We start from the raw sequence: 25,533 nt of genomic DNA on the forward strand, positions 1-25,533 counted from the left end.
TCTCTACTCTGACTTTCATCTTCAATACTTTACCAAGACTGCTCAAGGTCACCAATGACTTAGGTGCTAGCAAATTTAAAGGATACTTCCATGTCCTCATCTTGCCTGTCCTTACTGCAGTTCTCCAGAGTTACTTCCTCCTTCATTCCTTCCTCTACTTCTACTCCCTGGTTTTCCTCATCCCTTCAAACTGCTCTAATCTCACCTCCTTTGCTCCTCCTCTGCCCTCCCTCAAAATGCTGGTATGCCCCATGGCTCCATGATGGTTCTTCTCATCTCCATCTATACTATCTCCCTAGGAGATCTCATTTAGTTCCAGGACTCTGAATACATCTACCTAAAATGACTGCCAAATCTCTGTCTCTGGCCTGGATCTCTCCCTGAGCTCCTAATTTGTGTATCCAACTGCTAACCTGACACCTTCACTCTGAAGTCTTGTATATATCTCAGACTCAACATGACCAAAGTGAAGCTTTTGACCTAACCCCCCCAAACTGTTTCCTTCATAACCCCACTCCCCTATTTCAAGAAATAGTCCACCACCCACCCAGTTGCTCTAGCCAGAAACCAGCAGTCGTCCATGATTATCCCTTCTCCTTCACCCACGTATCCAACCTGTCAACCTAAATAGAGGCAAACCAAGGCAAGCTCGAATTACCAGAAATTGAGTTGCAATTTGAGAAACATATGATGTAGCAAGATACAAGCAAGTCCGTTGAGGGTTTGGGCAGAGTTGTGTTTATGGACCAGAAGCAAGTCTGACCAGAGTCCAAAAGTATTAAGTTCATTGGCTTGAGGATGGGGAGTAATTCTTGGTGGATGTTCATTGGTCAGGAAATAAGCCTGTTTTCTGTAAACCAGGCAATTATGGGAAATCAGTCTCTAAGTTCCATTCTTTGGAGGGTACCTTTGTGAGATTCTCCATTTCAGATCCTCCTGTTTCATTTTAGACTGAAATCCTGTCACAAACCCATCAGCAAGACCCATTCACTCCACCTTTCCACCTCCCAAATAAGGTACACCTTTAATCCATCCTCTTAGCTACATTTCCAGTATCATGACCCCAGGCTAGGCCGGTATAATCTCTTGCCTACTAGGTCACCTCACTTCCAGTTCTGCCCCCTTCAAATCAGTTCTCTACACAGCAGCAAGCCCAATGAACATAAAATCAAATGTAATTCAGATCTTGTCACTCCTCTGCTCAAAATTCTTCAATGATTTCTCATTAGGACAAAAGCCAAAATTATAATATTACTATGGGATACAAGATGCTAAATTGATCTCACTCTTCTCCCCCTCACCTATTGCCTTCCATCCATATGGGCTTCTTTCAGTTCTTCAAGATCAAGTTCTGTCCCACCTCAGGGCCTTTGCATATATCATTCTCAGATCTTAGTCTGGAAGCCTCTCCACCTCCCTGCCCTTCATTTTGACATTCCTCCTTGTTCTCTAGAGTCAGGTTAAGTATCACTTCAAAGATTTCTTCCCTGACCATTTTATCTAAAGTAGGTTCCTCCATTTTTCTGTATTCCAGTTCTTGGTTTCCCTCAGAGCACTTACTACGTATCGTAATTTACTTGTAATTTGCTTCTTTTTGTCCCCTGTTCACGTTAGAAATGTTAGTTCGAGGGCAAGAACTACGTGTCGCTTTCATTATTGCTATCTCCAGCGCCTTGCACCATGCCTACCACGTGGTAGACACTCGATTAAAAAGCTAGCGAATCTGGTCTTCCATTCACTGTAAATGTAGCCCCTCATTGAAACTTAGCAATAATTCCGCGAGGGAGGAATCATGCTCCCCACTGTGTGAAGAGGAAAAGTTTGTAACTTGTCCGAGGTCACTGAGCAGGCAACTAAAGAAGTTCGGATTCGAACCCATGACTGTAGGACCCGTGAGCCCTCCCTCTGAGACACCATCTTGAGGTTTCTCAGTTTAGGGAACCCCAGCAGTACTGCAACCCTCTGATTGAAGGCCTATAACCTGTCCCCTCCGGCCGCGAGGGCTCGCGAAGCTCCCACCAAGCCCTGCGTTCTCGGCTGTGGTCAGACGAGTGAACGGTCCCAGGCCCCGGAAGGCCCCCCCCCCCGGAGACTACGTATCCCAACAGGCTCCGCAGGGCGCCGCTGATTGGCGGAAGAGAGGCCGACGACAGCGTGGTGACGTTCAGGGACGCCGGCGCGCGGGATTTAAACTTCGGCGGTTTACGCGGCGTTAAGACTTCGCAGTGTCGGCAGAGTTGTGGTTTTCTGGCATTTCGCGTTTCTCTTCCCGGAGCTCCTGCCTACCCATGGACTCGTCGCTTCTTCAGGCTCGCCTGTTTCCCGGTCTCGCCATCAAGATACAACGCAGTAATGGTGAGGGGCGGGGTCCTGAGGCCAAGGGGACCCGTGGGCTGAGAGGGCAGAGATTACCTCCCCTCCCCAAACAGCAGGCCCTGAATCACTACTGGGGATTCCCCTCCACCCTCCAGGTCTAGGTCTCCGCACTGGCAGTCAGTCTTCTCTACCAGGGCCAGGGGCCTCTGCACTGGCGGTGGGTCCCCTCCCCGTCCTCCAGGAATGGGCGGAGCTCCTTTGTGTCACTGGACTTCTCCGGGACGTCAGGGTTGCTGGATTCATTTCCCCTCCAAAGTTAGCCCCTGCAACTGCCCTGCTCTTGCAGGGACCTCGGCTTTCTCGCCCCTCTATTCTCCCATAAACACTGTGCACTTGCAGTATGTCAGATACTGGGATTCAGGGTAACGAGACAGACGAGATCCCTGCTCTTCAGGAGCTTGCAATCCTGCCCTCTCTTTTTTAGTTGAGCAGCTACCTCAACTCGGGCAGGTCTAATACCCATATCACTAGAATGGTCAGACATAAAGGTCAGGAGTGAGATAGGGAAACCTGAGGGCGCTAGAGCCTCAGTGCTGTGTTGAGGAACTGCTCACCTAAGCACTAGAGTGATTCTCCTGCCCAAACATACCTTCACCCCACTGTAGGCTCTCTTTTGAGTAGGGATGAGTCCTTATCCTCTGCAGCTCAGTTTTAAGAACTGTTCCTTGCCTACCTCACTGTGGGATATTCCAAGGGTGAAGTGCCAGGAGGTTTGTCTCCTGGGGTTAGAAAGAAAGTCAACTGTCCCTTCCTTCAGGCCAACTCTACATTAAGAGTCCCTGTGGGATCCTAAAAGTGAAAAATATGGGTAACTCTGATCTTTTCATACTATAGGCTTAATTCACAGTGCCAACATAAGGACTGTGAACTTGGAGAAATCCTGCGTTTCAGTGGAATGGACAGAAGGAGGAGCCACAAAGGGCAAAGAGGTAGGTTCTACGAGTATGCCTGTACCACATTTAACACCTTCCTACCTAAAAGATGTGTGTGGAAATGGAACTTGTGTCAGCCTTGTTTTTGATGTCGACTTGTCCTCCCTAATCTTAAATATCGTCCTCTTTGAATGCATTGGGATTTTATTTAGGCAGGCCTGTTCTAAATTGAAGCAATCAACAGTTTCTATTGTGTTTCTAGAAAGTAAACTGCACAGAATTCTAAAACCTTGCTCACCCAAGCTAGCTCTGAGTGCACACTACCTATGATATTGATTTGGGGAGCAAAATTGATAATCTAGTTGGGGAGACAAAAGTATGTTTCTGAAACACCAAATAATAGAAGGCAACTACAGATGAATAATGCTAGAGCAGCTCAGAGGTGGAAACTCACTGAGGATGAGCTGGGCTTGTGGGGGCCAGAAAGCTTAGCAGAAACAGTGAGATGGCCCTCATGGGGACTGGTAGAGAAGCTGGCTCCGGGCATTGAGGAAGGCCAAGGATGCTTGGCAGCAGCAAAATGGCTAAAAAAGGAAACTAGAGGGTCTTTGTCTCTGGCACTAAGTTGTTTAAGATTTTATTCTGTAGGCAGTGGGAGCCTTGGAAGGATTTTGAGGAGAGGAGGGATGTGCCTAAGATATTTATGTTTTAGAGGCATTGTGGTGTGGTGAAGAGGTCACCAGGCTAAGCATATGAAAACCTGGATTCTAGAGTCTGGCTCTGCCACTACTTAATGTGTTCTCAGGCACGTTTCTGTCCCTCTTAAAAATTCAACTTCCTCATTTCTAAAATGAGGATGATAATAATATCTACTTATTTGGGGTTGTTTTGAGGACTTATTCAACAAATCCTTTTGTACTGGTTCCAAAATGCCAGCCAGTGTGTTTGGTACTGGGGATACTGAAGTGAATAAGACAGACCTGGACCCTCTTCCGTGGAGCTTAACAGATAACACATGTAAAGGACTTGCATAGCATAGTGCCTTATGGTAGGTATGCATATATTTAGGTGGTATATCTGAGAAATAGAAGAACTGAATTCTTTACATTATCTGTCCTTGAATCAAGAGGTTCCTAAAATTCCTTTCAACCATCTATTAGCAGTTCCGTGTGACTTATTTTTGTTTTTGTTGTTTGTTTAGAAATACAGCTTTTATTGGGTCTCACTCCAGCTTAAATATTGCCTTTGGAATAAAGTCCAAACTTCTTAGTGAGGAATTAAAGCCTTTTCAAGATCTGATCCCAATCAATTTTTTTTCTTTATACCACACACTCCTTCCAAAGTAGTGCCAGGGACAAATGGGGCAGTTCCCCACTCTATGATCCTGCCTAGTGTCTCGCTGCCTTCACACTCTCACTCTTATTCCTTCCTCCTGAATCATCAAAGTGAGGATCAGTTAATGTCAGAACTTTGGTCTCCTGTGTTGTTTATGCTCTCTGTAGTTTAGGGATTGGAATCGGGGGAGCGGGGGAGGGTAAGGGTCTGTAGCTGTCCAAGAAAAGTGGATAGAAGCCTGGCTACTGAAGTACTCGCCAGCTTTTGCATTTGGTGGTTCTGTCCTCCTCGTCTATCCCATGCTGCTTTGGTTTCTAGCCCTTTGTGCACATGGCTTCTGTCTCCCACTAGAATGTGAGCTCACTGAAAGCAAGGGCGATACATGTCTTAATTCATTTTTGAATACCTTCCCCCTACGGCCTTACTCATGCCTAATAAGTGTTTGAATAGCTAATTAATACATAAAGGTTGCATATGTAGGAGGTGAAGCTCTCACCCTGGAGTACATGCTTCAGCTCTTTCACATTTTGAAACAGAAATAATCAAGTTGGTACTATTTAGGTGTGTTTGAACCTGCTGTGAAGTATGCTGGTGAAGTTTGAGTTGTCCCCAGAGGGTTTCAGGACTCTGGTGATGTAAACCTAGAATTGTGACCTCATTGCAGGCATGAGCAGGAAGTAGGGAAGGCCTGAGCAGGACACTGTGACTGGGGAAGAAGCTTCTGGGCCCGAAGTTTCTGGGCCCAGTAGAAAATGTAGGTAGATTTAGGATTAGGTAGCAGCTCTCGGGAACTGGTCCCTGCCCATAAGATCCTGAAGGGCCCTCCATTTGACTATCAGTGGGCAGTTAGAACTTGTTTCCTCCTTGGTGTCAGGCAGCAAGGGGTGCTCAGGGGGCTGTGCCCAGCAGGACCCCACTGCCCCGCAGAGCATTAGGGGAGCCGAGTGGCCTAGATCTACTGTGGACTTCCTGTTTGCCTGCCTGTCTGCCTTCCTCTTCACCTCATTCTCATCACTGACAGCTACCATTGGCTCGGAATCAGAAACCAATATCCATCTAGATGGTAAAACACGACTAGGGAATAAATATTTGTTTATAGCTATTAGTACTTGGTGGAACTTAAAGTTTATAAAGTCTGAATCTAGGGGTAGCCTTGATTGCAGAGATGCAGTTGGATTGAACAAGCTATGTTGTTCACAGAAGTTTTACTTGCTCCTTGCAGATTGATTTTGATGATGTGGCTGCAATAAACCCAGAACTCTTACAGCTTCTTCCCTTACACCCGAAGGACAATCTACCCCTGCAGGAGAATGTAACGGTTCAGGTAGGTGCCTGTCACCTGACTGCAGCCAGTGCCCCATTTGGCTTGTTGGCTCTTTGCTGGTTTGTTTTCTGGGGCTGCTTAGTTCTTCAGCACAGCACATGGGCCCAGGATAGGCCCTTGAGAATTGATAAGAGCCATATATTGTGGTGGTTTGTTTTGTTTTTCAGAAACAAAAGCGCAGAGCAGTCAGCTCCAAAATTCCCGCTCCAAAGGAAGGTAAATGGATTTCTACTGGCTCACTGTCATGGGGTTTGTGCCAGGAATGATGTTCTTGGAGCTCAGGAAGCTGTGAAGTAGACTCATTGCTCCAGTTTAGCAGGTGGCTTTTGTGTGGGCTGAGTCCTGCTCTGTCTTCCAAGCACCTTCCTCAGTGAGGAAGAATCTAACCTACAGGGAGGAAGAAATGGAGAGGTGTTGGTCAAAGGGTACAGAGTTTCAGTTATGCAAGATAAAGAAGTTCTGGAGATTTAATGTACAACATAGGGCCTATGATTAATAATACTGTATTGTATACTTAGAAATTTACTGTGAGGGTAGATCTTATTTTAAGTGTTCTTACCACAAAAGGAAAAAACAAAATACAAAACAAAGGGAGCAGGAAGAAACTTTTGAAGGTGATGAGTAGGTTTATGGCATTGATTGTGACGATGGTTTCATGGGTGTATACCTACTTCCAAACCCATCAAATTGTACACATTAAATATCTACAGCTTTTTATATGTCAATCATACCTCTAAAGCAGTTTAAAAAAAAGAAAAGAAGAGAAAGAATTCAACAGTTCAACCTACAGCTCTTACTTAGGCCAACCTCTCAGGGACCTGGTGCATTTGGGAAATTTGCTGACTGGCCTGTGGAATCCAGAGCAGTAATCAGCCATTGTGGGCTTGTTTTCTCTCCTTGGGGGAACAACATGCCTTGGAGTGAGGTGGTGGGCAGGCTGTGAGAAAAGCTAGGTCAGGGCCATTTAGAAGTAGAGTTGGCAGTGCTGTGGTGATCTGGGGGTGGGGTGAGATTGGACAGATAATAGCAATGCCTCGAACTCCAGCAGAGGGTTGGGCTTTCTCTGCAGAAGAAGTCAGCATAAACCTACTTTGACTACAGTCATCTGTGACGGTGGCTGTAGGCACAAACTGCCCAAATAATCCAGCTTATAACCCAGAACCAGCTGTACCTCACAGCCTGCATAGCCTGTCCCAGTCGAGGGGGTATCACTGCCTTGACATAACACAGCCACCTCGGGCCCAGAAACGACATGCCTGGAGCTTCAGGTTCCCGGGGGCCCAAGGTGAAAGGTGGTGCAGTTTTGAGCTTGAGCTGGGCATGACTGGTGTGTTGCTGGCCCTCTCTTGCTGGCTATACCACCGTAAGGGCCTGCAGGAGAGATGGGGGTGGCAGCCCTCCCACTCCACGTGCATGACCCGAAAGGATACTGCCACCGCTCCTTTTAATGGAAAAAAAAACCTTAATGAATGTGCATGATATAATTCATGCTCTTTATGAAAAATAGGGATTATATAGAGCCATCAGATCAGCCTAAACTTAGAAAACTCAAATTCAGTACAAGTTGATATTTGCTTATATGACACCAGTGTTTTATTTCTAAATTCACTACTTCTTTTATTTATAGGTGCATTATTTCTTTCTTATGGAGAGAAACTGTATAGATGGGTAGAAATTGGCAAGAATTAAAGTATAACTCAATTGTTTCTCTCAGTTAAGCATTCTTTTAAGATTCCAGAAGATTCATGTAGCTGATCCCATGGTTTCTAAAGATGTGGCCCAGGCCTGGCTCTGTAAAGTATCTTGGAGCAGTGGAAAAAGCCCAGACTGGAATCTGGCAGTCTTGGGTTCACATCCTGGTTCTGATGCTTACTAGTTGAGTGGCATTGGGCAAGTTGCTTAATTTCTCTGTGCCTTAATGTCGTCTTCCATTAGTTGGGAATACTGATACTTACCTCATAATGTTTCGTGGTATGGGAAGATTGTAGAATGGTAGGTGCTGTTGCTAAGGTTAAGAATGCTTTTTTTCAGGGATTAGGTCTACGTCTCCAGAAATGATTTCAGATTGTCTGTAGGTCCCTCCATTTACTCAAGACAGATGCTCTTGTGGGAGCCCTCAGGAGCTCTCAGATTGCAGAACGTAACAAATTAGTTTTGGGGTCACTGGTACTTGGCCTTTCTAATTTTTCCTTTCCTTGTGTGGAAGGAATGGGAAGTTGGTGGGCTCCTTTCCTGTATAGAATCTTGGAGGGTTACCCCCAACCGCCCCTCTATTATGCCTGTTGGCTCTCCTGATCATGCTGCACTGATCGGCTGCTGCCCTTGGTCCTTCAGGTCTCCGAGGCCGCTCCACTCGCATGTCCACTGTCCCAGAGGTTCGCATCACCACTCAGGAGAATGATATGGAGGTGGAGCTGCCTGCATCTGCAAATTCCCGCAAGCAGTTTTCAGTTCCCAGTGAGTAATGAATCTGTTCTCCCTGTTTGAGGCCCTGGAGCGGCTCCTCACACATTGCCCTGAACCTGTTCTGGAATATCCTAGGATTCCTACACTCCCTCGCTTTCATATTGTTCTGCTCCTGCCCCACTGCTCCCTTATCTGGAAATCATCTCACTTTACTTTTTAAACTTTATTTAAACATAATATATATACAGAAGAGTAAACCTATCGTTGACTACATAGTTCACAAAGTGAACACACTCATGTAACTGACACCCAGATCAAACAGAGCATTACCAGCACCCCCAAAAGTCCCCCTCAGGCCCCCTCCCAGTTCCTAAGCCCCCAAGGGTACCTACGTCCTGACTTCAGATTGCATAAATTAACTTTTTCTCTATTTTGGACTTTATATAAATGGAGATTTTAAAACTTTTTTTTTTTTTTTTTTAATTTATTTTTGGCTGTGCTGGGTCTTTGTTGCTGCGCGCAGGCTTTCTCTAGTTGCGGCGAGTGGGGGTTACTCTTCGTTGCGGTGCGCAAGCTTCTCACTGTGGTGGCTTCTCTTGTTTTGGAGCACGGGCTCTAGGAGCGCTGGCTTCAGTAGTTGTGGCTCGCGGGCTTCAGTAGTTGTCGCTCACGGGCTCTAGAGCGCAGGCTCAGTAGTTGTGGTGCACGGGCTTAGTTGCTCCACAGCATGTGGGATCTTCCTGACCAGGGATCGAACCCGTGTCGCCTGCATTGGCAGGTGGATTCTTAACCACTGCGCCAGCAGGGTGGAGGGTAGTCCCAAACATTTTTAATTGTCAACTTTTACTAGTTATTAGTAAATAAAGTAGGTGATTTTTGTAATCATTACATTTAATGTGTATCAAATTCAGCTCTAATAAAGGTAAACAAAAGGGTAAACAAAAGGTAAACAAAAGGGTCACGACCAGGTATGGGAAGTAGTGAGTCACCATGGGTTGTACCTTTCTGGGTTGAATCAATATGGTTGGTTGGGGCTTCCCTGGTGGCGCAGTGGTTAAGAATCCACCTGCCAGTGCAGGGGACACGGGTTTGATCCCTGGCCCTGGAAGATCCCACATGCCGCGGAGCAACTAAGCCCGTGCACCACAACTACTGAAGCCTGTGCGACTAGCGCCTGTGCTCCACAACAAGAGAAGCCACCGCAATGAGAAGCTCACACACCGCAAAGGAGAGTAGTCCCCGCTCGCCACAACCAGAGAAAAGCCTGCACGCAGCAACGAAGACCCAACGCAGCCAAAAATAAAATAAATAAAATAAAAATAAATAAAATTTATTTTTTAAAAAATATGGTTGGTTGTTGCTCAGGTTCCCATTATTCCTGGCTTTCAGTCCTTGCTCCTGTTAACCACCTGGGTTCTGAAATCAGAAATTTCTCCTAAATGAGTAGAAAGGCCTGGTCTGGCCTGGCCTGAGAACCCATGCTTGGTCAAGCCTAAAGAGTTAAGGCCTTTAAAGGCTTTTCCCTTCATGGTGAAGCCCACACTGAGCTACTCACACACTCTTTAAGATTTCTTGACCCCAGGAGCCAGCCCCTGTGGAGGGACTTGTTGGGTTCAAGGTGTGGGCCGAGATGCAGGAAAAAGCCTGAGCTTTGCTCACACGGTACGAGCCTGAGCCCTTGCTGAGCTGGCAGTCGGTAGCCTTCCTCCTGGCCTATGACCCGCTAGGGCTCAGATGAGCATGGCTGCCGTATGCCTGCCTGCTTCTCCAATGACTCTTGTTCCCCCACAGCCGGCCCCCCTAGGCCCTCCTGCCCTGCAGTGGCTGAGATACCATTGACGATGGTCAGCGAGGAGGTGGAAGAGCAAGTCCATTCCGTCCAAGGCAGCTCTTCTGCAAACCCTGTGAACTCAGGTAGACACGCTGAGCTGTCTGCTGCCCTGATCCTAGTGCAGGATAGGTAGTTACAGCCTGTCCCACACCTGGCTTGCCTTGGTACCTGAGTTCAAACCATGTTTGTTACATGGGGTCGTGTTTCCCTGTGGCCACGGAATCAATCTTTCACAAGAGGTGACCCTGTCACTGTCAGGTGGCAGGAGCCCTCTGATGTAGTTGAGTTGCTATCACAGCTAAAGTCTTGGCCAACACCCGAAGAAGAGCCCAGAGTGCCCACCAAGACCAAGCAGGGATGATCTCACCTCTTCTGGTTGTTGAGAAGATGCCACAGAGGCATAGAGAGAGCTTGGGTTAGACCTGGAGTGCCCACATTAGCAAGTCTCTTGTGGGCTTGGCCATCCTAAGAGTCATAGCTGTTGCTTCCTCTCCATGCATATGGTGACATAAGAGCAAGGGTCTAGAGAAGGCCTAGTCCTGGGAAAGGCCCAGGACTCAACACAACAGCCAGAGAAGACCAGGCTGGCTTAGACAGGTAAAAGAAAGGGCTTCCTTTTTTTTTCTCCCCCTAGTTCGGAGGAAATCTTGTATTGTGAAGGAAATGGAAAAAATGAAGAACAAGCGAGAAGAGAAAAGAGCCCAGAACTCTGAAATGAGAATAAAACGAGCTCAGGTACCTTTCTTGGGAAGCAAGGGCAAAGGTTTTTGGACAGGCATCCTTAACTGAAACCTTGTCTGCAACAGAGATAACAGTTCGGCCCCAGCATTTCTGAGGCTCCAATTCTGATATCCAAGAAGCTTAACTAGTTTCTCATCAGGATTCAGAGAACAAATAATTCAGATATTTTTCTGAAGGCCCTCAGATGAGGAATGTTTGCTGCTGATTGTCCAGTGGGTACGCCCATCACACAGTTCAGTGTCCAGTGGGCTGCTGGGCACAGTTGCCTGCCTCCCCCGACTTCCTAGTTGTGTGTATGCAGGGGTGCCACAGTGGAGTTCCAGTTTGGATTATTTCCCTTTAGTTGGGTTAATGGCACAGGGGAATCCCAGCCTGCTGGTCTCCTAAGATGTGGGACAGTGGCTCTTGCCCCAGTTCCTAGAGTGGTTGGTGCATGCCTAGGCCCCTTGCCAATCTCTGTTCCCAAGACTTTGTTCCTGGGTTCTCTGCCCAGAGCCAGAGTGGGGGGCAGTGAGATCGTGTGGGGGCTTGTCAGCCCTGCAGGGCTGTGTGCATATGAAGAGCTGTTGTTGCTGCTGCCTAGCACTGAGGCCTGAGAGCACTTAACATCTTGGCAGTTAGTCCTTCTTCACTCCTATCCCAAACAGGAGTATGACAACAGCTTTCCAAACTGGGAATTTTCCCGGATGATTAAAGAATTTCGGGCTACTTTGGAATGTCATCCACTTACTGTGACTGATCCTGTAAGTAATCCCAAAGGGCTTCTACCTCTCCTTCCTGAGTAGGTGTACAATTTTTTTTTTTAAACATAGTTGATTTCAACATTGTGTTGGTTTCAGGTGTACAGCACAGTGATTCATTCTCTCTCTCTACATATATATGTAAATATATACACACACACACACACACACACACACGATTCCTTTTCAGATTCTTCTCCCGAGTAGGCCTACAAGTGAGAGACAGAAACATTCTCTTAAGGCAATGAGAGCGTGCAGGAATCTTCACTCACCCTCAAGGGGTTTTTTAATACCCTTTGGTGGGCTGGAGCTAGTGAGGCCTAGATGGGAGAGTCTGATCTTTATCAACTCCCACACCCCCATCCTCCCTGCTTCAATAGGTTGGCTAGATTCTTACTACTAATCATGAAAGTGTGCTGAACCCTCCTATGGGCAGCAGAGTGAGGAAACTGGGAAGAAAATTCAGAGCTACCTTCTTGCGCTCCAGAGTAACTATGGGCATAGTGGGTTCCAGTGTTAGATCTTGGCCCTTGCCTGAGCCAGACTTGGGATTAGAACTGGACGGGTTCTGGACAAGCTTTCTTTCAACATTGCTCTGACCTTTTGCTCATGGTTGTCTTTTCTCATCCTCTTGAAGATTGAAGAGCACAGGATATGTGTTTGTGTTAGGAAACGCCCACTGAATAAACAAGGTAAGCCCTATTCAGTCAGAATGAGGCTTTGGACTGACTGTGGGTTCCCCCGTGTCCAGGGAGCATCCCCTGAAATACTGTCCTTCTGCAGAATTGGCCAAGAAAGAAATTGATGTGATTTCCGTTCCTAGCAAGTGTGTCCTCTTGGTACATGAGCCAAAGTTAAAAGTGGATTTAACAAAGTATCTGGAGAACCAAGCATTCTGCTTTGACTTCGCATTTGACGAAACAGCTTCAAATGAAGTCGTCTACAGGTTAGTCCCTTGCCTCTTTGTTTCTCCTCCTTCCCCCTGACACTTTACTCTTTCCAGTGAGGGACATTGTGGTAACACTCACGCTCACAGACATGCTGACCCTGAAGCCCTTCCTGGCTTCCTCTTGTGTTTTCTTTGGATGGGCCATGAGATAGAGCTGGCTCTGGCTCCCAGCACCTGGAAGGCCCTGTTGAGGCTGTCCCATCCCGTTTTTCAGCTTTAGTGGCCCGCGCTTGAGTGGACAGAAGTGAGGTATTACCCATTGCACTCTTTGAGGCTGGGCTGGGCAAGCCCTAGGGGTTCTTCCTGTGTCCTGTGCAGCCACCCATTTCCCACTGGGCTTAGCAGACTCAGCAAACTCTGGAACTGCTCTGTCCAATACAACACCCACTAGCCTCGTGTGACTGTTTAAATAAAGTTAAAAATTCAGTTCTTCAGGGACTTCCCTGGCATTCCAGTGGTTAAGAATCTGTGCTTCCACTGCAGGGGGCTTGGGTTCGATCCCTGGTTGGGGAACTAAGATCCCGCATGCCATGCGGTGTGGCCGACAAAAAAAAAAAATTCAGTTCTTCAGTTACACTAGCTACATTTCAAGTGCTCAATAGCCATGTGTGGCAGTGGCTACTATTGGACAGTACTGCTCTAGACCAGAGGTTGATAAACTATCGTCCATGGACCAAATTTGGCTTGCAATCCCTTTTTATATGGCTCTCAAATTAAGAATGGATTTTGTGTTTTTAAAGAATCATTAAATATATATGTATATTTATGTATGTATGTATGTATATATATGGAAGAGACCTATTTTAGGCCCACAAAGCCTAAAATAATTTAGGCTCCTACTTTAGATGGTTTCTTTGATCTTTGTAGTGTATCTTATGCTGGAAGTCGGCTGCTAAGCTCAAGCTTTCACCATGTGTCTCCAGGGTAGAGGAGGTGCTGGTGGCTCAGTTAGAGTGTGGACCATCAGCCTGCTCCTGGCAGGTCGGTCCAGCTCTCCCCAGGTGGCTAGGAGAATTTCAAATTTATAAGTGGGGCTGGGGTCAGGTGGGACCACTTTGTGTGAGAGGTGTGCTCATGCTTGGAAGGAGGCCCCCAGGAGTCTGCTTTGTGCTCCATGTTCCAGGGAGCACATTTGAGAAGAGATGTACCCTCTTCCCCATCCTTTCTCCTAGGTTCACAGCAAGGCCACTGGTACAGACAATCTTTGAAGGGGGAAAAGCAACCTGTTTTGCATACGGCCAGACGGGAAGTGGTAAGACTCATGTGAGTATTCAGGCCTGGCAGAGAGCAAGCCTACCCATAGCGCAACTCTGGGTCTCTGAAAAGGAGGACAATGAGTTTGTTGCAGAAAATCCCCTCAGTGCAGATGCCCCATCTCCAGATGCCTTTGCTGTGCCAGGTTAAAGGAGGGGCCTTAGTAGGTCCAGCCTCCCCTCCCAGCTTTGGTGTGGCCCACTGTGGTGGTGGAGCCAGTAGTGCCCTGGCCTAGGCCAAGGGCCCTTTACCACGGTCTTCTGCCCCTTCCCTTTGCAGACGATGGGTGGAGACCTCTGTGGGAAAGCCCAGAACGCATCGAAAGGGATCTATGCGATGGCCTGTAAGTAGTGTGTTCTGCCACAGTGGGGTTGGGCACAGAAGGGCAGGTTGCTTACTTAATCCAGCCTCTCCCCCCACAGCCCGGGACGTCTTCCTCCTGAAGAATCAGCCCCGATACCGGAACCTGGGCCTGGAAGTCTATGTGACATTCTTCGAGATCTATAATGGGAAGGTAGCTGGCAGGGAGCCCTTTGTTTATGCTGTTGGGGCCCCTGAAGTTTCAGAAACCTTGAGGCTGGCTAGAAATTGTAGAAGCCAAACAACCTGTGGGTTGTCAAGCCTCTGGGCCACTTCGCCCAAACATGTGGGAGCTTTCATCCAATGGTGGGATGGTACCCACACTCAACAAGTATGGCAGGAATATGCCTCGGGGCCCCCTCTCAGATGGGAGGTTTGCCTGTGTGTGCCGTGTCCTCCCTCCACACACCTCCCTCATAACTCTTCTTCCCCATTCTCACACTCGTGTTCTCTCTATATGTCTATGTATCTTTCTACCTCTCTATGCTTTTGCAGAGTCATCTTCCCCAAGTGGGGTCTAGATAATAATAATAGCTAGGGTTGCTTATTAAGATGTTACTAGGTGCTAAGCACTATTCTAAGCGCTTTACTTGTCTCAGCTCATCACCACAACCCTACTAGGAAGTATTACTGTCACTGTCACTATTGTACAGATCAGAAACGAGGCTAGGTGGTTAAGTAGTTGTCCAGGTTCACATAGCTAGTTAAGTAGCAGGGTCGCATCAAACTGAGGCAGCCTGGTTCAGCTCCCAAGTGGACTGCCCGCTGCTAGTCTGGCATAACCCAGCTCAGCCTCTCCTGCCTTTCCTGCTGGCAGCCCTTGTCTAAGCTGGGACTGGCCCTGAAGGAGGGAGGAGTCAGTGGGGTGCCCGGCACCTGATGGCCTTGGCCTTGTTCCCCTGCCTGACACAGCTGTTTGACCTGCTCAACAAGAAGGCCAAACTGCGCGTGCTAGAGGATGGCAAGCAGCAGGTGCAGGTGGTGGGGCTGCAGGAGCACGTGGTGAGCTGTGCTGATGACGTCATCAAGATGATCGACATAGGCAGTGCCTGCAGGTCAGAGTTCCGTCCAGGGGAAGGGGCCACCTTCTAATGCCAGGTCAGGTGCCAGACTAGCGCTGAGTCCTTTGCTGTTTCCACAGAGCGCCGCTTCCCCTGGCTTGGTGCGGGCTCTGAAGGCCTCTGCCTTAAGTGGTCTCAGTGGGGCCGATGACCCAGGGCGAGACTTATCAGGGGCGAGTCAAAGTATCTTGAATCTGACCAAGGGAGGCTTTATTCCCCGGCTTTTACCCAAAGGCATGCTTCCTGACTTCTCTGGGTTTCTCCTTGCTGTTCCCTCCCTCTGTGGTGGGAGACAGGAGCTCTGGATGTGCTCTAGGCTGGAAGTGATGGGGCCACAGCTCCCTTCCTGTATAGAGGTAGGGAAGCGCACTACCGGGGCCCTAGGTGTGGTGCAGTGGATGCTGGGCAGCTACCGGAGGCCCAGGGAGAGGGCTGCCGCCCCAGGGCCCTTGAGTTGCAGCAAGTGGTTCATGACAGCCCCTCCTTCCCTGTGTGCCCTGCAGCAGAGGCAACTCATGTTTCCCCATGTCCTGTGGGCCCTGGGGTCTGGCCAAGGCCCTCACAGAGAATCCAGTACTTTGACTGTAAGGGTAAGCCACTAGGTCCAGAGTTGGAGGGAGGGCAGGACAGAAGTGGGACTGGATGACACAAGACATCTTAGAGTCCTGACCTGTGTCCCTCTGCTACCGGAGAACTGACTGCTTTGGGACCTGGGGTGCCATGGTGGCTGGTGACCCTGGGAGCTCATAGTCCTTCTTTGTCCTCCTTTGCCACAGGACCTCTGGGCAGACATTTGCCAACTCCAGCTCTTCCCGCTCCCACGCCTGCTTCCAGATTCTTCTTCGAGCCAAAGGGAGAGTGCATGGCAAGTTCTCTTTGGTGGATCTGGCAGGGAATGAGCGAGGCGCAGACACTTCCAGTGCTGACCGGCAGACCCGCATGGAGGGCGCAGAAATCAACAAGAGTCTCCTGGCTCTGAAGGTAGTGGGGCCCAGCTGGAGGGGAGGGGGTTGGCCTGGAGGGCTGCTGGGGGAGGGAGGGAGAGAGTGGGCATCTCAAGAGGAGGGAGGGGACCTCAGCTTCCCCTGCTGTGCCCCAGGAGTGCATCAGGGCCCTGGGACAGAACAAAGCTCACACCCCATTCCGCGAGAGCAAGCTGACACAGGTGCTAAGGGACTCCTTTATCGGGGAGAACTCAAGGACCTGCATGGTGAGTAGTGTCCCTTTGGAGGTGGTGCAGTCCTGTCCCTGGGCAAGAGGCTTGGTGCTCTTGGCCACCAGGGTTTCTAGGCTCTAACTTGACTGGGCTTCACCCCCTGCTTTTGGACACCAGGCTCCTCTTTGCCTACCCAAGAGGGGAGGAAAGGGTCTTCTCCCTTTATTGTATGTCCGTGCAGCTCTTGTTTTGGGGAAGGTCATTCCTCCCTTACCTGATGAAAAGGGGGCTGCAGAGTTCAGAAGGAGGACCTTTGGGGAAGCAGGAGAGGCAGTCCTCGTCTCTTCTGTGGCTTCCCTCAGGGGTCATTGGCTCCCAGCCTAGGAAATAGAAGGCCACAACTGTGAGTGACTTTTTTTTTTTTCTGTGGCCGCATTGGGTCTTTGTTGCTGTGCACAGGCTTTCTCTAGTTGCAGCGAGCGGGGGCTACTCTTCGTTGTGGTGCGCGGGCTTCTCATTGCAGTGGCTTCTCTTGTTGTGGAGCACGGGCTCTAGGCGTGCGGGCTTCAGTAGTTGTGGCTCGTGGGCTCTAGAGCGCAGGCTCAGTAGTTGTGGTGCATGGGCTTAGTTGCTCCGCAGCATGTGGGATCTTCCCAGACCAGGGCTCGAACCCGTGTCCCCTGCATTGGCAGGCGGATTCTTAACCACTGCACCACCAGGGCAGTCCCCAGGGACCAATTTTTAAGGCACCTTAGTTTGCAGGGCCCATGGGGCAAGTTGCCTGGCACAAAGTGGGTGCTTAATGGGTTCTGCCCCCAATTCCACGTGGGTATTAGCAGCCTAAAGAGACTCCTGCTGGCAGCCTCTCCAAGAGCACCCTTACCCTGTGATCCTTGACCTTTAACTGCCCGTTCCCTCTTTTGCAGATCGCCATGATCTCACCAGGCATAAGCTCCTGTGAATATACTTTAAATACACTAAGATATGCAGACAGGTACTAGTACCCAAACCAGGTGGGATGGGGAGGGGGTGCAGGGTGGGGGAGGGAATGACAGCAATGAGAGCGGGGAGGAAGCTCTGGCGACTCAGTGCCCATTGTCTCCTCTTCTGTGACTCGCTGAATCTGAGGCCTGGGAGTTCATGTGTGAGGCTACAAGGTTTTTTCCGATCCCCTCAGGCTTTGGTGGGGAGCAGTGTGAGTGAGGGACTTCTCCTGGGCCAAAGCAAAGCTGCTAGTCCATCTCCTCAAAGGCTCGCAATCTGAGTGGTGCTGCACACTCGTGAGTGCCAAGGAGGCTGCTGTGGGATCTGAGACCTTCTTGTTTTCTCAGGGTCAAGGAGCTGAGCCCCCACAGTGGGCCCAGTGGGGAGCAGCCAACTCAGATGGAAACAGAAGAGATGGAAGCCAGCTCTAACGGGGCCCTGAGCGCAGGCAATGTAAGGGGCAGGGTGGGCCAGGCAAGACAGAAACGTGGCCTCCTGAGATGGGGACTGGGCCACACCGTTGTGTCTCTCCTTTTGCCCCCTTAGTTCTCCAAGGAAGAGGAGGAACTGTCTTCCCAGATGTCCAGCTTCAATGAAGCCATGACTCAGATCAGGGAGCTGGAGGAGAGGGCCATGGAAGAGCTCAAAGAGATTATACAGGTGGAGGACTGGCCCTGGTCTGGGAGAGACTGGATAACCATCCTAGCACAGGCTTAGTGCCATTCCTTGACCGTGACCTGGGCTTTGCCCTCCCCCGGTCTTCTGGCTGGGGTGGCAAGAGGCAGCCGTCTACACCAGCATTTCTTAATTCTCCACTTATTTTTTCAGCTGCTCTTCTAGGGCAGCTAATTACCGCACCTCCTTCCCCAGCCTGGCACATATAGGCTTTCCTCCATCGTTCTGGCTGGAGCTAGTCTCTCTACCCCATGCTCCTGACTGAGGGTTTGGAGGGTAACCTTGTCTTGTTTGTTCAGTGAATGTTTGGTGAGTACTTTCTATATGCCAGCTCCTGTGCTGAGACCAAGGGCCAAAAACCTGAAGTATGGATAACAGGCCCGAAAGTAAGACTTGATCAATCCTGACTCTTCTATTTATAAGCTGATTTCCTTGTGGAAGTCATTGAGCTTCACTGGGGCCCCAGATTCTTCATCCCCAAAATGGGCAAGACAAGATGGTTACATCTGAGGATTAAGTGATATGTTTTTAAAGCACTCAGCCGTCCCCAGCATGTAGTCAGCGTTTAGTAAGTGGTAGATGCTACCACTGCTGTGATCCCCGCTGTGGAAGAGCAAGTGGGGGAGAGTCCCTAAGAATGGGGCTCTCAGAGTGCAGAGCAGAGGGGAGAGCTCAGGGCACTTAGAACTGAGGAGGGAACATGTAGGATAAGTGCCTACATGTGTCCTCCCTCCCTGGCATGCTCAGGGTACAAATGTTTGAAAGGATGTGGTACTTTCAGGAAGAGTGAGAGGTTCACTCTGGCCAGAGCAAAAGGTGTGAGCAGATGAGGGAAGGAGATCAAGGCTGCGGACAGGTCAGCCGGGACTTGATGCTAAAGGGCCTTAATGGTTCACACCAAAGGCCTGGACTTCGTTATGAGGGCAGTGGATGCCTTTGAAGGGAGTAAAGCAGAGTGGTGACATGGTCACATCAGAGCTTTAGGTACCTTACTATGGCCACAGTATAGAGGCTGGTTTCGGGATGTGGGGTGAGCATGAGTAGAGGCACTTAGGAGTTAAGAGCAGTTAGAAGATTGTTAGAGTTCAAGAGAGATGTTGGTGTCTAGACCAACTATGACCATGGCCATGGGATTGGAATTAGGGCATGAGATTTAAGAACCATTTCGGGGGTGGAATTAGGATTGGGGGACAAGCAGGGTGAAAGAAGTTCTTGCTGAGATTTCTGGCTTGAGCATCAAGACATGATAACATTCATTTGACATAAGGGACAGGCACAAGTTTGGAGTGGGGAAGAGGATGAATTCAAGCTGAGAATTTCTGGGAGAGGATCAGGAGGCAGGGTATGGGCCATGGCTGGAGGAGTGGGCATCTGCATTGCAGATGGTAGAGCCCTAGGAATGATTTGCTAGATTGGTTTGGTCATTATTGACCTGACAAGTTTCGCGCTGTGTTGTTGCAGGAAGGGCCAGGCTGGCTAGAGCTCTGCGAGATGGCTGAGCAGCCAGACTATGACCTGGAGACCTTTGTGAATAAAGCAGAATGTGCCCTGGCCCAGCAAGCCAAGCACTTCTCAGCCCTGCAAGGTGGGTGCAGCCAGAGGATGGGGCCTCTGCGGGTGATGGCAGCTCTGCCAGAGGGAATGGGGCCTCTGAGAGACCCACTAACCCCAGGTGCACCACCCTTTCCTTCCAGATGTCCTCAAGGCCTTGCGCCTAGCCATGCAGCTAGAAGAGCAGGCCAGCAAACAAATAAGCATCAAGAAACGGCCCCATTGACGACTGCAAATAAAGATCTGTTTGGTGTCACACCCAGCCTTTTCCCCTCCCCTTCCCTCCTCAACGAACTCTGGGCACCTGGTGGGTCTAGTCAAGGTCTGAGCTGGGAGAGCTTTGGTAAATGCCAAGTATGGGGGCATCTGGGCCCAGGGCAGCTGGGGAGGGGTCAGAGTGCATGGAACACGACTTTCCTTTTCCTCAGTTGTAGCCATGAAGGGAACAAGGATGGAAAGAGGGAGCTTTTAGTTATCTTATGTGCTGCCCTTCTCTCCAAGAGGAGAAAGCTCTCTGGTGTAGAGTTTTCCCTTGGGCAGCACTCTGCCCGTGTGGACTGGCTGCTGGTGGAGAGCTCCCTGGGGTTGTCCTGGCTCTTGGGAGAGGGAAGGAGCCTTTAGTTCAGCTCTGCTGGCCCTGGCCTGCCTTCCATACCCTTGGTCGGGGCACTAATATGTTTTGTACTTTAAAAAAAGTTTCAGGGACCTCTTCCTTCCCTGCTGTTTTTTGAGGCCCAAGAGGATCCCTGCTGTTTTCTGTTTTATGTATTTATACATTGTGTCTGACAATAAAGAGAAAAAAATCAGCCTGTTGAGTGGTATCTGGGAAGTGCCTGGGATGTGTCTGAGCCTTCTGGGACTTAAGACCCTACTGCAACTCTGGGTAGTGCTGATTCTGTACCCTACCCAGGAGGCCAAATCTACACCTGCAGTTTAAGTGACATGGTGAAGACTCCAACCTCTGCCTTGTTCAATGCTGACTAGGTCCTAGGCCCTCTCCTGGGCACAGGAGCCCTAAGCAGAAAGGAGACGGTGCTCTGTCATTTACAGTCTGCTCAAGGCATGTTAAAAGATTCTGTGGCAACACTGACACGAAAGCACTTGCCTTGCTAGACAGGAAAGGATCTGATGGGTAACACGTTTGATCTTGAAAAATGAGAAGTTTGCCAGGTAGACTGGGGAACCAAACATAGGGCATGTATGGTTTGGGAACTAGAGGACTCCAGATCCTGTGTCACAGAACATGAATTATCTAAACGGTAACGTGCCACTTAAAGGTTTTTAGCCTGGGAGCCACACAACCAAATGTATGTTTTAGAAAGGCCTCAGTCTGGGAGACACGGTGGGGCATGGGTCATGTGGGCTACTGCAGAAACTCCAGAGAAGAGTGGGATCAGATGGACCAGGTTCTAGCCCTCTCAGCCTCAGTTACTTCATTGTAAAGTTGGGGCATTCTCTACCTCATGGTGAGAAAATTACAGGAGTTTGAGGTGCCATTAAATAACCAAATAGAGGGCCTGGATTCAGAAATTCAGCTAAATCAGAAGTTTGACAGAAATGGCACTAACTCTTGAGGCCTTAAAAGCTTCCAGATACCTAACTTCTCCCACATCTGTAAAACAAAGCCACCAATACCCACCTCAGAATTGCAAAGATCCAATGCCACCATCCCAGACCTGACCACCTTCCCTAATTACCCCACTTCGTGAATTCTTAACTCCCAGTGACCCATTCTCCCCAAGCAGCCAGAAGAATCTTTATAGGTTCTCCCCTGCTTGGAACCCTTTAATAACACAAAGAATAAATTCTAAATGCCCTATCATGGCATGGCCCCACCTGGTCAGCTCCTCTCTATTGGTCCAGTGGGAATGTAATTTGAGCAGAATGGTTTGGAAGCTAAGAGCCCAGCTTCTGAAGCCATAGTGCAGGGTGGGATCCGACCTCTGTGACTGCAGAACCTTAAGTGGGTTGTTTAACCTCTGTGCTCTCTGAAATGGGAATAATGCTGGTACAGTATAGAATTACTATGAAAATTGAGTTTGGGAATTCCCTGGTGGTCCAGTGGTTAGGACTCGGCGCTCTCACTGCCAGGGGCCTGGGTTGGATCCCTGGTTGGGGAATTAAGATCCTGCAAGCTGTGCGGTGTGGCCAAAAAAAAAAGAAAAGAAAACGGAGCTCACACACCCAGCAATAGGTACAATGTCTCACATTTAATAAGTGCTATATAATTACTAGCTATTTAAGCACATAAGAACAAAGATTTTTGTTTTAATACTGTAACCACAATATCCTGAACATATGACAAGTACACAAAATGTATTTTGAATGAATGAATGAACGGTTCTCTAACCACCCACTGTTCTCCAACCACACTGGCCTTTATTTCTTTTTTTTTTTTTAATTTAATTTTATTTATTTATTTATTTTTGGCTATGTTGGGTCATCGTTGCTGCACGCTGGCTTTCTCTAGTTGTGGCGAGCAGGGATACTCTTTGTTGTGGTGCACGGGCTTCTCATTGTGGTGGCTTCTCGTTGCAGAGCACGGACTCTAGGCGCGCAGGCTTCAGTAGTTGTGGCTCACAGGCTCAGTAGTTGTGGCTCACGGGCTCAGTAGTTGTGGCTCGCAGGCTCAGTAGTTGTGGCGCACGGGCTTAGTTGCTTCGCAGCATGTGGGATCTTCCCAGACCAGGGCTCGAACCCGTGTCCCCTGCATTGGCAGGCAGATTCTTAACTACTGCTCCACCAGGGAAGCCCTGGCCTTTATTTCTTGAATATGCCAGGGCTTTTTAAAAAATAATGAAAATGTAATTTTTAGTTATTGAAATGTAATACACAGTATAAAATTCACTCTTTTAAAGTGTACAATTTAGTGGTTTTTAGTATACTCATTTAATTGGGCAACCATCACCCCTAATTCCAGAACATTTTTATGACCCAAAAAGAAATCCTGTTGCACGTCAACTATACCTCAATTAAAAAAAAAAAAACATTACCCACAAGCAGCCATATACACACCCCCATTCACCTCTCCCCGCAGCCCCAGGAAACAACCAATCTATTTTTCCTTCACTATGGGTTTGCCTATTCTGGACGTTTCATATAAATGGAATCTTATAATATGTGTTTTTTTGTGTCTGGCTTCTTCACTTAGCATATGTTTTGTTTTGTTTTTTTTAATAATTTATTTATTTTATTTATTTTTGGCTGCGTTGGGTCTTTGATGGTGTGCACGGGCCTTCTCTAGTTGTGGAGAGTGTGGGCTACTCTTCGTTGCGGTGCGCATGCTTATTGTGGTGGCTTCTCTTGTTGCGGAGCACGGGCGTGGCACGCGGGCTCAGTAGTCGTGGCTCACGGGCTTAGTTGCTCTGCGGCATGTGGGAATCTTCCCGGACCAGGGCTCGAACCTGTGTCTCCTGCATTGGCAGGCAGATTCTTAACCACTGCGCCACCAGGGAAGCCCCTTAGCATATGTTTTAAAGAATCATGTTGTAGCATGTATCAATTCACTCCTTTTTATGGCCAAATAATATTCCAATTGCATGGCTATACCACTTTTTGTTTATCCTTCAGTTGATGAATTTGGGGGTTGTTTCCACTTTTTGGCATTATGAACAGACCATTTGTGCTATGAATACTCATGTACAAGTTTTTGTCTGAGCATATGTTTTCAATTCTCTTGTGTATATGCAAGTCCTTTGCCCATTTTTTAAGTTGGATTGTCTTTATTGTTGACTTGTAAGAGCTCTTTATATATTGTAGATAACTGGACCCTTATCAAATTTATAATTTGCAAATATTTTCCCTCACACTGTGAGTTGTCTTTTCAGTTTCTTGATGGTATCCTTTGAAGCACAACAGTTTTTTTAAGTTTGATGAAGTCTAACTTACATTTTTGTTGTTGCTTGTGTTTTTGGTATCACATCTAAGAATCTCATGCCAAATCCAATGCTGTGAAGATTTACTCTAATGTTTTCTTCTAAGAGTTTTATGTTCTTATATTTAGGTCATTGATCCATTTTGAGTTAATTTTTGTAGCTGCTATGAGGTAGGGGTCCAAATTTATTCTTTTGCATGTGGAGATCCAGTTTTTCCAGCATCACTTATTGTAAAGACTATTCTTTTCCCCATTGAATTGTCTTGGCAACCTTGTTGAAAGTCAGTTGATGGCAGAGGGAGGAGGGGATTGAAGGAAGGCAGTCGAAAGGTGAAAACTTCCATTTATAAGATAAATAAGTGCTAGGGATGTGATGTACAACATGATAAATATAGTTAACACTGCTGTATGTTATACATGAAAGTTGTTAAGGGAGTCAATCCCAAGAGTTCTCACAGGAAAAAAATGTTTTTATATTTAATTTTATATCTATATGAGATGATGTTCATTAAACTTATTGAGATAATCACTTCATAATGTATATAAATCAAATCATCATGCTGTACAACTGAAGCTTATACAGTGCTATATATCAATTATATCTCAATAAACTGGAAGAAATAATGAAAATAAATTTTTAAAAAAGAACATGAACATATATGAGTGGGCTGATTTCTGAGACTTTAAGTGCTATTCCATCAGTCTATATGTCTATCCTTATGCCAATACTTCAATGTTGGTTACTGTAGTTTGTAATAAGGTTTTCTTTTTTTTTTTTCAGCCGTGCCATGAGGCTTGCGGGATCTCAGTTCCCCGACCAGGGATTGAACCTGGGCCACGGTTGTGAAAGCCCGAATTCCTAACCACTAGGCCACCAGGGAACTCCCATAAGTTTTGAAATCAGAAAGTGTGAGTCCTCCAAGTTGGTTCTTCTTCAATATTGTTTTGGCTATTCAGGAACACTGGCAATTCCATATGAATTTAAGGATCAGCTTTTCCATTTCTGCAAAAAAGGCTGATGGAATTTTGATAGGGATTACATTCAATCTGGGTGGTATTGCCATCCTAATATTGTCTTCCAATCCATGAATGCAAGATGTCTTTCCATTTATTTAGGTCTTTAATTTTTTTTTTTTTAATTAATAGACTTTTACTTTTTTTTTTTTTAAAGTATTTGTTCATTTATTTATTTATGGCTGTGTTGGGTCTTCGTTTCTGTGTGAGGGCTTTCTCCAGTGGCGGCAAGCGGGGACCATTCTTCATCGCAGTGCGCGGGCCTCTCACTATCGCGGCCTCTCTTGTTGCGGAGCACAGGCTCCAGACGCGCAGGCTCAGCAATTGTGGCTCACGGGCCCAGCTGCTCCGCCGCACGTGGGATCTTCCCAGACCAGGGCTCGAACCCGTGTCCCCTGCATTGGCAGGCAGACTCTCAACCACTGCGCCACCAGGGAAGCCCAGGTCTTTAATTTCTTTCAACAATATTTTATAGTGTACAACTCTTTCACCTCCTTGGTTAAATTTATTTCTTAGGTATTTTATTCTTTTGGATGCTATTGCAAAAGGAATTATTTTTAAGTTCCTTTTCAGATTGTTCATTGCTGGTGTATAGAAACACAACTAATTTTTGTGTGTTGATCTTTTTTTTAACCTCTTTTTAAAAATTGAAGTACAGTTAATTTACAATGTATTAGTTTCAGGTATACAGCAGTGATTCAGTTTTATATATATATATATATGTATATATATATATATATATATATATATATATATATATATATATATTCTTTTTCAGATTCTTTTCCATTATAGATTATTACAAGATATTGAATATAGTTCCCTGTGCTATACAGTAGGTCCTTGTTGTTTATCTATCTTATGTACAGTAGTGTGTATATGTTAATCCCAAACTCCTAATTTATCTCCTCTCCCCCCGCCCCCATTGTGTGTTAATATTGTACCTTGCAACTTTGCTAAATTCATTTATTAACCGTAATAGTATTTTTGTAGATTCTTTGAGATTCTCTCTATATAGGATCATGTCATC

At 47.5% G+C, this 25,533-nt stretch overlaps 1 protein-coding gene across 1 annotated transcript; it reads left to right on the forward strand.

Annotated features, from left to right (window-relative positions):
* The first annotated feature begins 2,288 nt into the window (after nucleotides 1–2,288).
* On the forward strand, nucleotides 2,289–20,403 carry KIF2C (kinesin family member 2C). The gene is made up of 21 exons (XM_059901743.1): nucleotides 2,289–2,355; nucleotides 3,211–3,305; nucleotides 5,806–5,907; nucleotides 6,075–6,123; nucleotides 8,242–8,364; nucleotides 10,105–10,227; nucleotides 10,779–10,879; nucleotides 11,533–11,628; nucleotides 12,263–12,317; nucleotides 12,409–12,571; nucleotides 13,747–13,837; nucleotides 14,108–14,171; nucleotides 14,251–14,342; nucleotides 15,101–15,243; nucleotides 16,026–16,230; nucleotides 16,349–16,459; nucleotides 17,332–17,399; nucleotides 17,737–17,842; nucleotides 17,936–18,049; nucleotides 19,526–19,649; nucleotides 19,759–20,403. The coding sequence occupies exons 1-21, from the start codon at nucleotides 2,289–2,291 to the stop codon at nucleotides 19,839–19,841; spliced, it is 2,175 nt and encodes a 724-aa protein (XP_059757726.1). The 3' UTR covers nucleotides 19,842–20,403.
* Nucleotides 20,404–25,533: the final 5,130 nt, after the last annotated feature.

The sequence above is a fragment of the Balaenoptera ricei genome, chromosome 1 (assembly GCF_028023285.1).
Source record: "Balaenoptera ricei isolate mBalRic1 chromosome 1, mBalRic1.hap2, whole genome shotgun sequence".
Lineage (NCBI taxonomy): Eukaryota > Metazoa > Chordata > Mammalia > Artiodactyla > Balaenopteridae > Balaenoptera > Balaenoptera ricei.